Raw genomic sequence first — 14481 nt, 5'->3', positions numbered from 1 at the left:
CCTTCAATAAACTTTATTGATTGCACGGAGGTGTCAAGCGTTACAATAAGCTTTGCTCTCTGAATGTATGGTTGTGACACAAACAGCTTCGGTTTTCCTGTAACAACAAAAGCGAGAGACCGTAATTTATGAAAATGTTACATTGAAGAGCACTGGTAGGTTGATGGTGCCGATTAGAATTTACAAATATTCAATTGTTGTTTTTCGGGGTTTAAATGCCGTATCTCTAGTTATTTATATTGTGGAGAATTTGCTGGGGTGTTTATTTTCTCCGTAGTCTGCTTCGGGCTTTTTTTAGAGATGTACGATTATAAGTGCATTGAATATTCGTTGGTTTTATTTTGCTTTTCCGGGGCTACGCGTACGATCACATTCATACAGCGTTGTTGTTATAAAATATAAATAGCTGTGCTTACTCTCATGAGGCCGTCTGATGTGTATTCAAACTTGTTGCCGGTGTCCAAGACAGGAGATTGACACCTCCAAAGAAAGAACGGAGTAAACAAGAATGCGATACTGTTACTTACTGTAAGTAGTATACTGATGCTGTGACATTGGTGAAGTTTATAGTACATATATCTATATATGCTCTGTAATTCACCATGTTCCCTGTACAGCAACAGGACTTAGTGTAAAATCAGAAGAGACAGAAATGGGTCTAGTGTGAAGCCTTTAATTAGGCCACAGCCAATCAATTTACTCTTTTCACTAATTCCTGCTCCTTCTGTGATAAAACGCTTTTGCACCACGTTACATTCGGCAACTTCCCAATTTAACCCTTTTAACGGAACCTTTATGTCTCAGTGTATTCAACTGATAATAATAATAATTGCTTACACTTATATAGCACTTTTCTGGACACTCCACTCAAAGCGCTTTACAGGTAATGGGGACTCCCCTCCACCACCACCAATGTGCAGCATCCACCTGGGCCAGAATGCTCACCACACACCAGCTATCAGTGGGGAGGAGAGCAGAGCAGAGTAATGAAGCCAGTTCATAGATGGGGATTATTAGGAGGCCATAATTGGTAAGCGCCAAATGGGAAATTTGGCCAGGACACTGGGGTTACACCCCTACTCTTTTCGAGAAACGCCCTGGGATTTTTAATGACCACAGAGAGTCAGGACCTCGGTTTTACATCTCATCCAAAGGATAGCACCTGTTTACAGTATAATGTCCCAGTCACTATTCTGGGGCATTAGGACCCACATAGACCACAGGGTGAGCGCCCCCTGCTGGCCCCACTAACACCTCTTCCAGCAACAACATTAGTTTTTCCCAGGAGGTCTCCTATCCAGGTACTGACCAGGCTCACACCTGCTTAGCTTCAGTGGGCTGCCAGGTGTGAGTAGCAGGGAGATATGGCTGATTGGAAGGTTTTGTAATGCATGTTTAGTAATGGAGTGTCTTTGGTTCTAGTCCACCACATTTCGTCCCCTCAGCACACATTAACATAAACGTGTATGTACATCTAAAATGATTTTTTCTTCTTTTGCTAATTGTGAAAAATAAAATAAAATGGAAAAAAAGGCCACGGTGTTCCACAGCAGCGAAGTATCCATTTTCAAAGACCCTTTCATTGTTTTCACTTGGCAATTTATTACCTCTGTGCAGTTTTTTAAAGATATTTGGCTACACTGTGAACCATTAAAATGTCTGTGCTACCAAGTACTGGACTAGGAGTCACAGTGTCATTTAGATTTATTAAAGAGGTACAAACAGATTTCGAATATGTGAATCTTTTCCTATGTAACACCACCAGATCTGTCTTGTATTCACTGGCATTAACCTCTGATTTATGTTTGGTTTTTCATCAGGCTTCCAGTCTTATCAGCGGAACCCTGAGCTCTGTAATGCAGGTCGGGGTGTGGGGCTCAGTTGTGTCTGAGAGGACTATGTAAAGGACGATTAATTCAATGGAGGATCAGAGTGCAGAGTGCCAACTGGTCACAGAGGAGATGGAGGACATCTGCATCCTGCAGGACATGAGCAGCATCAAAGGGGAGCACCAGGGGGGGGGAGGCGGAGAGGAGGGGGGCTCGCAGAACGTTGCCATGGGGATAAAGTTCATTCTGCCCAACCGCTTTGACATGAACGTCTGCTCGCGCTTTGTCAAGTCCCTGAACGAGGAGGACAGTAAGAACATCCAGGACCAGGTGAACTCGGATCTGGAGGTGGCGTCGGTCTTATTTAAAGGTACGTCTGCGCCATTCAATCTTCTGACATCTGTAACGAGATTCCCCAGAGAATTTACCTTTTCGGGTCAACTGTACTATCCTACAAATCATTCCTTTCTCTCTTTTCTCGTCATGTAGTGCCTCAATTAAAATAAAATAAAAACCCTTACACATATATAGCACTTTTCTGGACACAACACTCAAAGCGCTTTACAGATAATGTGGACTCCCCTCCACCACTACCATTGTGCAGCCCCACCTGGATGAGGTGCGCCAGTACGCTCACCACACAGCTGTCAGTGGGGAGGAGAACAGAGTGATGAAGGCAGTTCATAGATGGGAAATATTAGGAGGCCATGATTGGTAAAGGTCAATGGGAAATACCAGAGTAACAACCCTATACTTTTGAAGAGACACGCTGGGATTTTTAATGATTTAGAGAGTCAGGACCTCAGTTTTACGTCTCATTCGAAGGACGTCACCTTTTAACAGTAGAGTGTCCCTGTCACTCTACTGGGGCATTAATAATAATAATAATAATAATTGCTTACACTTATATAGCGCTTTTCTGGACACTCCACTCAAACACTTTACAGGTAATGGGGTCTCCCCTCCACAACCACCAATGTGCAGCATCCACCTGGATGATGCAATGGCAGCCATAGTGCGCCAGAACGCTCACCACACATCAGCTATTAGTGGGGAGGAGAGCAGAGAGTAATGAAGCCAATTCATAGATGGGGATATTAGGAGGCCATGATTGGTAAGGGCCAATGGGAAATTTGGCCAGGACGCCGGGGTTACACCCCTACTCTTTTTGAGAAACACCCTGGGATTTTTAATGACCACAGAGAGTCAGGACCTCGGTTTTATGTCTCATCCGAAGGACAGCACCTGTTTACAGTATAGTGTCCCCATCACTATACTGGGGCATTATGACCCACACAGACTGCAGGGTGAGTGCCCCCCACTGGCCCCACTAACACCTCTTCCAGCAGCAACCTTAGTTTTTCCCCAGGAGGTCTCTCATACAGGTACTGACCAGGCTCATATCTGCTTAACTTCACTGGGCTGCCAGCTATGAGTCGCAGGGTGATATGGATGCTGGCCAAATTCCTCTGTAGTATTGAAGAATGTGCTCTAGTGGAACACTGCTGAATGATTAATGTAGTGTGGTTATGTCAGCTGCATCACTAAACTTATTTTTTCTCTTCCCAGCGGAGTGCAACATTCAAACGTCGCCATCACCTGGAATCCAGGTGCGACACGTGTACACGCCATCCACCACCAAACACTTCTCTCCCATTAAGCAGTCCACAACTCTCACTAACAAGCACCGTGGGAATGAAGTTTCCTCCACTCCTTTGCTGGTGCACTGTGAGTATCCTGCGTTTTTATCACATGACTGGGGGCCTGACAGAGTTTGAGAAAAAAAAAGCTGAAGTTGTGTGAAACAAAAAACAAGTACTGCTTAAATTGATTAAGAAATGTTTTAATGTTTTAAACATGCAGTATTTTAAAATACCCTTCTTAACTGATGCTTTGAATATGCTTTTGTGTTCTAGCATTGTCCATTCACCAGCTTGCAGCTCAAGGAGAAATGGTGTTCCTGGCAAGCAGGATTGAGCAAGGTGTGTGGCGAGATTTTTTCACTCACTCATGTCCTTTTTAACATGGTACTCTTCAGTGTTATCAGATAGAGAAATCATAGGATACAAGAGCTTTGGCTGACATCTGTTTTGCTCTGTTTCTATAGCAACTGAAGCAAATTGTGGGCAAGTTCATTACAGACTCTTCTCGCATAAACCCATGAATAATTGTTGTGGATTATGAAAAGGGGGGGAAATAATTAAAAGGCTTTTCTTACATATAATGGCTTAATGCCCTAATACATGTTATAGTATTATGATGTGTTTAGGTGTTATCTAAGTTGTGTGAGGCTTGTATTGTGCCATTGTAGGGGGTACTCTATAATGTTCTATTGTTAGAAGTCATTGATTTTCTTTTTGCACTCAATTGCTTCCTTTTGGTTTAGTATTTAGTAGTGATTTTAAATTTTAAATTGTCTACCTAGAAACGGTAATTAACCTTCAGGATGAAGAAGGCTTCACTCCTCTGATGTGGGCAGCAGCTCATGGCCAGATTGCTGTTGTGGAGTTCCTGCTTCAGAACGTAAGAACCTTAGAGCAGTGGCTCTTAATCTTTACTGGAACCTGCACCCCTTTGGGTCTCATAATATGTTCTTGTGCCCTTCAACAAAATGTGTTGAAGTAAGAGAGTCCTGTAAATCTAACATACGTCAGAACTACAGACTGAAACAGAGAGAAATCTTTTAATTTTGCAGTAAAATTAAGAATACATGAATAATTGCACATTTTTTAAAGGTTACCTTATAATACCTAGGTTTGATGAAACAAAGAAGTTGTCGTTATGTGCCTGTGCTTCATTTATGTTTTCGTTGATTTATCTTCTTAAAGAAATCTGGCATGCCTAACATCTCCAGAGAGTGCATCTGACACCCCAGGTTAAGAATCACAGCTTTAGAATGAATGTGACTCACAGCTCTACAGTGCTGCACCAGGACTGGGGGTTTACATTGCTCTTAGCACTGAAGGAACATGTGCAGAATATGGGAAACATGCAAGTTTGTTGCTGGAATGCGGATCTTGCTTTTATTCAAATGTGTCTGAGTTCCTGCACCACCCATTTTCAGACTGCTTTGTCCCGTTCTGGGCTGTGGGAGAGTTGGCTTCTCTCTTGGCAAGAAAGGGGCACAAGGCAGGACACAGCCTTGACAGGACGCCAGTCCATCACAGGGCACGCACAGACACAGACACAGACACAGACACAGACACAGACACAGACACAGACACAGACACAGACACAGACACAGACACAGACACAGACACAGACACACAGACACACAGACACACAGACACACAGACACACAGACACACAGACACACAGACACACAGACACACAGACACACAGACACAGACACAGACACAGACACAGACACAGACACAGACACAGACACACAGACACAGACACACAGACACACAGACACTGAAATCCAGAGAAGGATTATGGGCTTGAATTGAATTTGAATGAACCTTTTTTGCCACTAAGGGAATTTATCTTGCACATCAAGAGTGCATGAACATATAACATATACGATAATAATACAATAAAACAACTATACAATTCCATGATACAAAACAACATTCAACAGCATACAATCCCCACCTGCAAACATTTTTTTTTGTTTCATTTTTCAACAGTTGAATGCCTTTAGATATAAAGGAAGTACTCTCTTAGTCTAGAGTGGATGAAAGGGGTCATCTAGGATGTTTTATGTGCCAGATTTATAATATGTCTATGTTAGAAGTGTTATTGAGTCCATGGATGTGCTGGTAATCTTGCTACCAGCTTTGATCGAGTTGCTTTTGTTCTGCAAGGACAAGGCACCTTCCCCTTCCCAGGTCCAAATATGAAAGGTTAGAATGCTCTGAATAAAACTCTTACTTATAAAAAAAAAAGTCAGCATTGTGCTTTCTACATTAAAACTCCTTAATTTTCTGGAGGAAACCAGAGCACTCAAAGGCGACCTGCTCAAACATGAGGAGAGCATCCGAAAATTGAACCAATGCTGTGCAGTGCTAACCACTACACCACTGTGCTGCCTTCCAGCAGGTAGTGTTTTAGACGAACATTAGGAAAGAGACAACATGATATGTATACATATACTCTTTAGGCAAGACTTTATCAAGGAGGTCGGTCTGGTCTTTCGACATGTAGCTCCTGTAGAAATTTGAACAATTATGCAGCTATATTATTGCTTTATTTAAATAATGTATTGGAGATTACACCATTTACAAATTGAGAATATAATGAAAAAATAAGAGAATGTATGTATTTGTGAGTTTTTTTAAAACAAGTATTAAGAAATCTTTTCATAGTGACAACATGTAATCTGTTGTTGGATCTGGAAGCAATACAGACTTGTTGACATGTTTTGATAGAGACCTAGTTTAACAAAGTGACATTTGATTATTTATTTACTTAAATTTTAAACTTAAACTTAAACTTAAGGTTTCTAAAAATGAGTGTTGCCAGTCCCTGTGCTGCACCGCCTCTTAGGGAACAACTTCTGCAGCTTTTTCAGTCTTTTCTTTTCTTCAACAGATCTCCTATCTCCTGGTTAGATTTGTATTTTGTATGGATTTTTTGCCTCTTATTTGGAATGTCTTGGAACTACTTTTGACCACCAATTTAATCTAATGATGCACATACAAATGCATGTTTCATAACCCCCAAAAAGTGCAGTTGATTCTAAGTAGGAAATAATGATTAAAAATAAAAGACATTAAATTTGGGTTTTCGTTACCTTTCCTTCTGTGTAGGGAGCAGATCCCAATATCCTTGCAAAAGGAAGAGAAAGTGCTCTGTCGTTAGCCTGCAGTAAAGGATATACTGACATTGTGAAGATGCTCATAGACTGTGGAGTGGATGTCAATGAGTATGACTGGGTAAGTCTGCCTTTCAAATCTTTTCTGTTTATTTTTCCTGTTCAGGTGGGTGATTGCAGCCATTGTTTAGGCATCTGAAAAATCCCCCCTTTTCTTTCTTTCGTCTGATAGTTTTGTATAAATTTAGTAATTCTCAAGTTTTGGAGTTTTGCTATGCACAAAATACTGTAATGAAAGCTCTTGCGTTTTGTAATAAATGGTTTTATGTGCATTCTGACTAATTGCTGTCTTGTTGTGACCACAGGCTGGGGAACTTCTCCATTTAAAGTGATATTTGACCATTCTATTTTGCTTGTCTTGAGTGTTTGATGATGCAAGAGTGCTTGGTTTGATCATGGCATTTAAAGCTGCCTTGAAAAATCAAATATAGTGAGAGAAATAAGGCAGAAAGAGTTTTCTAAAAATATTTAATTTGCAAGTCTTTATGCATCTAAACCTTGTTCTTTGTACTCATATGAAGAACAGATTCAGATAAGCAAATTAAAACAACATGTTTGGGGTAATCTGAATTATCATTATATAATACTTATATATTTTTCACAGAATTATGTATAATTCATTTAGAGGACAACTGGAATCATTGACTCTAAATCATTTTTGTCTTTATCAGAGAAAATGTAGATCTAAGTCTCTTTGTCCAGCTAAAGATAGGTATTTTGTTTATATTTGCTGTTTTAGGAACACATTGTGAAGCTTGCAGTACTGATGACGGAATGAAAAATAAATGTTCCATCGTTCATCTCTGTGACGTGGATTCACTGTTATGATATTCCATTCTAAGAAAAGCATGCTTGATTTATTTCAGAATGGGGGCACTCCTTTGCTGTATGCTGTGCATGGGAATCATGTACGCTGTGCGGAAATTCTCTTGGGTAAGCACAAAAAGGACAGCCCTTAAAAAATGCATGGCATTACATTCTGACCACAGATAGATGGAAACGCTTTCTGATAAACTCTAGGGGTAATATTTGTTTTTTTATTTCTTCTCACACAATGGGCTTTTGAAGTGCAGGATCTTAAACTGCTGGGCATATTTGCGCTAACCACTCGAAAACACTGAACTAGTTCCAGCTGCACCAATTAAGAGGACACCAGGCACAGAAAATGAGTCTTGGATGAATTACCCTTCAGAAGTGAGAGAGCCACATTAGAGATGTGCGAACTGAAGTGGACAAGAGTGGTTATGGACAGTAGCCAAAGCTGCCTGTGTGTGCTGATTCTCTACATGAGCTTTATTTAAACTGCTTTATTTAAAAATGGGTTTCAAAGATGGCGAGATACAGATATATTTCTAGACAAAACTGAAATTTGTGACGAGTTTTGATTAGATGTATATTTTTGCACGTTTAATTAGCTGTGTGCTCTTGGGTTTGGTTTGATATGATGTGTTTAGATCAGTGGGACAGTATTACAACACCTTTAGAATTACAGTTCAATTTAAATGCAGGTATAACTGCATTCTGAATAACAAAAAGGAGCAATTTCTTCCAATAAACAGAATTAATACAGTAACATGGTACTTGCATACGAAAAGGTTTGTAGCAATTAAACTGCAATGATAATGATGCCATTTTAAATGGTTAAAACATGTGAATCTGATGTGCTATCTGTATGTTCTTGAATGGCTCACCTTTACTTTCTTTTCTGTTTAGACAGTGGAGCCGACCCAACAATTGAAACTGACTCAGGCTTCAATGCCATGGATATGGCTGTAGCTATGGGCCATAGGAATGGTAAATATCTGTTATAATACATTTCTTCTTTCTAGGTTTTAATACTTACATTATAGAACTAAACATGCAAAATTGATCTAAAGGAGGGTTGACCAACTATGATCCTGGAGGACAACTGTGCAAGCAGGTTTTAATTCCAGTTCAGCTAGTTGAATTCATTGTTGAAGTCATTCAGCCTATAGAACCTGCTTGTACGTCAGCCCTCTAGAGTCGGAGTTAGGAACTTCGGATCCAAAGTATAAAACCCAGGGCAATTTCAGTTGTTGTAATAACCCAGAAACTGTGTGAGTATATTGTTTTTAGCATTTGGCTTAATCAAAATCCCCTATGCAAGGAGTTCGCTCCTGCAAAATCTGACGTTATTTGTAAAGTTAGTCTTATCAATAGTTCCAGCAGTCTCACCCTCCCTGCGAGGCTCATCTGGCAGTGCCTTTTATGGTAACACAACAGCATTTGTAACTCAGTGGTTCTCAAACTTTTTGGACCAAGTACCACCCCTAATCCAAACAAAGCATCCAAGTATCACCTGCAAGTCATCATCTCATAGGAACCCCAGAAATTCTCAATGACCAACATGAGTGTGCGTCCACACACTCACACATACATATAATAAATATTATAATAATACACTTTGATATAGCGCATTTAAATGTGGCTTCTCAAAGCGTTATACAGAAAAAAACAGCAACAACAACAAATAAAAATAATAAAAAAGCACTGCTTCAGTGAGAGGGGTGAGCCTGTTTAGTCGAGCAAAGCAGATGTGAATTCATTTTTCGAGCCTTGATACAATTCACAACAGAGTCTAACAGATTTTAAATCGTCAGGCATTTTCTTGAAGCAAAGCTCTCGTGGTGAATGTTGCAATGCGTCCATTAATTTCTGGAGCAACCTCTTTAATTCGTGCAACTACACCGCTATGTCGGCTTGTCATCGCTCTAGCACCATTAGAATCGATGCCATTCTCTTCGATAAATTCATTCAGAAGCTGAAATATGTGTTCTCCTGTAGTTCCTGTTGGTAGCGGCTTACATAACAGAAAGTCCTCATGGGACGTACCCTCAAACTCGTATCTAACGTAAATGAGTGAATTGGCCAAATTGACTAGACTCCGCTAATTGCAGTGAAAAACATCTGCTCATCTTAATGCGCTCTATAAGCGTACTTTTGATATCATTTCAATAATTCTATGAATGACTGTGTCTTTCAGGGGGGCAGCAGGTCGAGCTGTTTAGCAGCTTTTTCTCCACACATAATACGTGTCAACTCTTTTGCCAACGGTAAATAAGGTTCATCAAAAATAGTGTGGAGCTTACCTGCTTTAGCAATCCGCAAGCTTGCATTTTTCCCCGTTTCCGTTTTTATTTCCGTATTTATTTTAAGTTTTTATTTCATGCGCATGGGAGCAAAACGCAGAGACGCTCTGTGTATTTTTCTCAAATGAACTTAGAACAGTTCTTAAATATTTTTCTGTTATCTATCACGCTTTCCTGTGCTCACAAGATTACAAGCGTTAGTAACACGTATTTCTATGCATTCCTGTGTTTACAACATTGGCATTGCTCCAAAATCACGCACATTCTCCTACCTCCCTATTTGCTGGAGATAGTTTTATTTTTAAATACAATTGGTCCTTTGTCCGTAGCACGCATTCCTATAGAGTGGTATAGAATTACAGAGTATCTCTTGTCCACTGAAGTATTAGCACGCACTGTATCGCAGTACGTAGGCTGCATATTCGACACGTATTAAAATAGAAAATATGAAAACCGTCCCGATTTTTCAGCGCACACAACAAAGTTCTATAGATCATATGGCGTACCAGCTTGCGGCGCTCCGCGTACCACTGCTGGTACGCGTACCACAGTTTGAGAACCACTGCTCTAACTGCTTCATCAAATTCAGGGTCACAGGGGAGCCAGATCCTATCCCAATAAGCAATGTATGCAACGCAGGATACTCTCTGGATGGAACTGCTGCGCTCCCAACAAACACAGACACACACACGTACACACTCACTTCAGGGGCAGTTTTTTCAGAAGCCAATTAACCTGCCAGTATGTTTTTGGACTGTGGGAGGAAATCGGAGCACAGGGAGAACATTCATTCGAACATGGACCATTTTTGTGGTTCTGGTAAGGCGTCCGCCAAAGACAAACTCGGCTCCAAAATGCAATAAAGAATTATAGAGAAAGATTGGTGTGTCTTATAGTTAAACATCTGCATTCACTGACTGGATTGACATGAGTTGATATTAGTAGTGATGTGACACTTCAAATGGGCATGCCAAAAATGGCAGACTTTTTTTCTCATGAAAAGATTAGTTATTTAATTTATCCACAGATATGGTCCATACTGTGGACATACTGTATGTTCAAACCTGGGCCATGTTTTCTGTCCATGTCCCAGTCTGACTGCTGCTGATTTTTGATTCCCAGAGAAATAACCTGACAAATACAACACTAAGAAACAAACCAGGAATGTCCATGTACCATTATGCAGCATGCCAGTTTTACATTGAGTAGCAATGTGCACAGCAGCTGTAATTATGTGAAGTCATTCAGGACACATTTTTAATGTTTTATCAAACATTTTGGCTTTATATACCAGGACCTATTGGCACATACTAAGTCCGTTCAGAGTCAAACTGTACATGTGAGTGCTTAAGATGCCAGCGCCCAGATGTAGTCAGTATGGAATCATCATTCGTGAACCTCATGAATTAAACACTGCCATCAAGTTATTGCTTCAGCATGTTCAGTTCATCCTCTGGAAAATTAGATCCTCAATTATTAAAATATGTATAAAATATGTACAACATTTTAATCACAGGTTCATGGAAAAAAATCTGTTGAAGTGTTTTTTTCTTCAGCTGGAGGGGAAGTGCATCATTTTGTAAAACCCTTTCTTGCATCTCGGCACATCCCAAGCTTAGGTTTCTTTACATGCAAAGAAGAGTTCTTTAGGAATAGGCTAGGTATGAAAGACAAATAACAAAAATACTTATTTTTATTTTTAGACTAGTTTTAGATTAGTATACTTTAGATTAGATATGCTTCAGATTATTTTTTATACTTATTAGTTTTAATAAATCCTTTCTCATTAAAATAAAATGCATAGTGGATTGAAAATGGGGAGGCATGCTGGTAAAGAGATTAGTATTTGCTGCCTCGTAGCACTTGAGCCCTGGGTTTAATGACTGACCTAGGGTGATGTCTGCGTGGGGCTTGTATGTTCTCATTGTGTTTGCATGGGATTCTGCCAGATGTTCCTCCCATAGTCCCAGAACATACTGGTAGGTTAATTGGAGAAATTGATCCTGGTGTGAGTGTGTGATGGTTTGTTTATGTGTCTGGCTGACCTGTGTTGGACACTACATCCCCTTCAAGATGTACCGTATATTGCGCAACTTGCTTGCAACCCTGTATTGAATTAAGTGGCTAGAAAATGGATGGATAAATGTAGTGAAAATGTGCATATTTATATTGAAACAGCGATTCAGATTTTGAAAAGGGTAGCATATTTTGTAATTGGTGTATTTATCAGCATTTTTTTAAAATAACAGTTTCTATGTACTGTAGCTTTTGTTTTATACAACATTTGTTAGTGAACACACAACTTTACATTATGATCCTGTTTGAATTAAAATAGTTACCGTTGTCATTTCCATACCAATTATTTTGTTTCATTGTTCCATTCAGACGTTTTACCACGTAAACTGTGATGTTATTCTGAGTGCCTTTTTTTGGTTTGTTTTTTTTTTCAGTACAACAGGTAATGGAAACTCACCTGTTAAAGCTTCTTCAAGGAATCAAGGAGTGACATAAGAGAATAAAGATGACTACAGAGATTACTTAAACTGTTATTAAAATACTTAAGCGTGAAATGGGTAATGGCATTGAAGATGTTTTGCATGTTTTGCTTTAACTATGCCAATTGTACCTAATGTAAAAATCACAATTTGTCATCTGTTCCCTAAAGCAACCATTAACTAGATTATTGTGCTTCTTGTGTGGTATTGTACTGTATATCAAATAGTATAGCTGCACTCAAAGACATTTTAACAGTGAGACAAGAAATGTATTAAGAAAGATGTTTTACATAAATGAACATGATTAATCAATATTTATTCCTCCAAATACCTTTTACTTCCAGAATGATTTAATTATTATATTTTAAACTTCAGCTAGAGTACCACCAAGATATGTGAGCTAGGATTCAAGATTAATACAGCTTTTACATCTGCTACTTTTTATGCTTCAAAATCATTTCACAATTCTTCCCAATTTTATAAATGATAGTAGTTTAAAATAATTTTATTGTGGTGGTTTAAGTGACTTTCTTTTCTAGTTACTTTTTAATTTATTGACTGTTTTTGTATTGACCGTGTTTGTAAATCAGTCTCAGCCTGTTTTATGTCTGTATTATTTTAGATATGTACAGTATGGCGCAAGCAGAAGTGAAATTGCTTTACCACTGCAGCAAAAGCAGGGTTCAGATTTCAATTTCAGGGAAGCTGCTTTTATGTTGTATTTTATAAAACAGTATCAATTTAAACTGTGTGTGGCTGTTCTTTGTTACATGATGGCCAACTGAACTTTCCATGTTAAATCTGATTTCATGGAGGAAGGGGCGACAGTGACTCACAGCACTGGGGTCCTGGATTCAGTTCCACACCTGGAGTGCTGTCTGCATGCAGTTTGTATGTTCTCCCTGCATTTGCATGGGTTTCCTCCCATAGTCCAATAGGCTAATTGGCTTCTAGGAAAATTGTTTTCACGGAGCTACTGTACTGTAGGTTAGAAGCAGGTGAATAAGAATAAGGTCACTTATTGGCCATATACAGTTTCTTGTATTAGGAATTTGTCTTTTTGCATACCCTAACTTGCTCTCCATGAAACACACAGAGAGGGAGAGAAGCTTGGAATCAGAGCTCACAGTCAGCCATTTATACGGGACCCATGGACCAGCTGGGATTAAGGGCCTTACTCAGGGGCCCAACAGAGTAGGATTCCTCTGCCATCTGTGGGATACAAACCGGCAACTTGCCAGCAACGTCTGCCAAGGTGCAGATCCTTAGCCAAAGAGCCCCTGCACAGACAGGGAGAGCAAGTTGGGGGATGCAAAAAGACTAATTCCTAATACAAGAAATTGTAGATGGCCATTAAAATGATCTTGATCTGCTATATAAACACAAGGAATTATAATCTCAAAAACTCTCATTTACACCTTGCTTTAATTCCATAGCTCTTTTAGAAATGAATCAACATTTTCTTTATTGCTTAAGTAATTTGCATTTTGAAGTCTATCTAGGGTACTGCAGGTGTTTAATTTTTCTGTAAAAAAAAAATCATAGCTGCAAGTTTAGACGTGAAAAACAATTTGCTATTTCCAACTACAAAAAATAACTGGCAATTCTAAAAGGAAATTCCAGACAAAGACATGTAGTTTCACCCTAAACTTAAATACAATTATCATCTGTGAAGTGGTTGTATTGTTTCAAACAAAATCATTTCCTCCCTATTGTCAATAACTAAAAGAATGTGAATATCATTAAAACCTGATATTCTGTTTATGACTTTCATAGCTTTCCCACTACTTAAATACTTAATGCTTGTGTACTGTTTTGCTCTCATAAGTAGTTTGTTATTTTTGTTCAAGAGTTTACAATTCCCTCTGGGACCCTTAAACACCACATGCTTCTGTAAATGCAAAACCTCTGAAGCACTATTGCTATTGACACGAAAGTAGTCACAACCGTTTAAAAGGGACTACAAATGTGTTTTCAATACAAAACTTAAGAATTTCTTTAAAAACTGTAGTGGTTAAACGCACTGGTGTATAATGTTTATTATTCTACTGCTACTCAGAAATATCGAGTGAACTATATTCAGCAGCCACAAAACATTTATTTCTGCAGATTTCAGCTTAGTTTTTTCTTCTATAAAAAGCACCAGCTGCAAAAAACAGATCAGATTTTTTACAATGCAATATAATGTTTGAAGGAGCAGACTAATGTGCCTATGTTAGTAGAACCTT

At 39.1% G+C, this 14481-nt stretch overlaps 1 protein-coding gene across 1 annotated transcript; it reads left to right on the top strand.

The window, feature by feature from the left end:
- The first annotated feature begins 16 nt into the window (after nucleotides 1-16).
- On the top strand, nucleotides 17-12999 carry ankra2 (ankyrin repeat, family A (RFXANK-like), 2). Its single transcript, XM_006627163.3, has 9 exons — nucleotides 17-155; nucleotides 1821-2199; nucleotides 3399-3557; nucleotides 3746-3811; nucleotides 4255-4352; nucleotides 6584-6709; nucleotides 7515-7581; nucleotides 8362-8442; nucleotides 12209-12999. The coding sequence occupies exons 2-9, from the start codon at nucleotides 1920-1922 to the stop codon at nucleotides 12262-12264; spliced, it is 933 nt and encodes a 310-aa protein (XP_006627226.1). The 5' UTR covers nucleotides 17-155; nucleotides 1821-1919; the 3' UTR covers nucleotides 12265-12999.
- The last annotated feature ends 1482 nt before the right edge of the window (nucleotides 13000-14481 follow it).

Source organism: Lepisosteus oculatus, chromosome 3 (assembly GCF_040954835.1).
Source record: "Lepisosteus oculatus isolate fLepOcu1 chromosome 3, fLepOcu1.hap2, whole genome shotgun sequence".
NCBI lineage: Eukaryota > Metazoa > Chordata > Actinopteri > Semionotiformes > Lepisosteidae > Lepisosteus > Lepisosteus oculatus.
The sequence above is the reverse complement of the archived record's forward strand: the minus strand, read 5'-3'. Positions and strand labels throughout refer to the sequence as shown.

Bases quoted from the DNA above. Each gene is read 5' to 3' on its own strand.
- ankra2 (XM_006627163.3), top strand. From the start codon at position 1,920: ATGGAGGATCAGAGTGCAGAGTGCCAACTGGTCACAGAGGAGATGGAG. The intron at 3,812-4,254 runs GTGTGTGGCGAG...TTGTCTACCTAG, and splicing joins GGCAAGCAGGATTGAGCAAG to AAACGGTAATTAACCTTCAG. The intron at 7,582-8,361 runs GTAAGCACAAAA...TTTTCTGTTTAG, and splicing joins CTGTGCGGAAATTCTCTTGG to ACAGTGGAGCCGACCCAACA.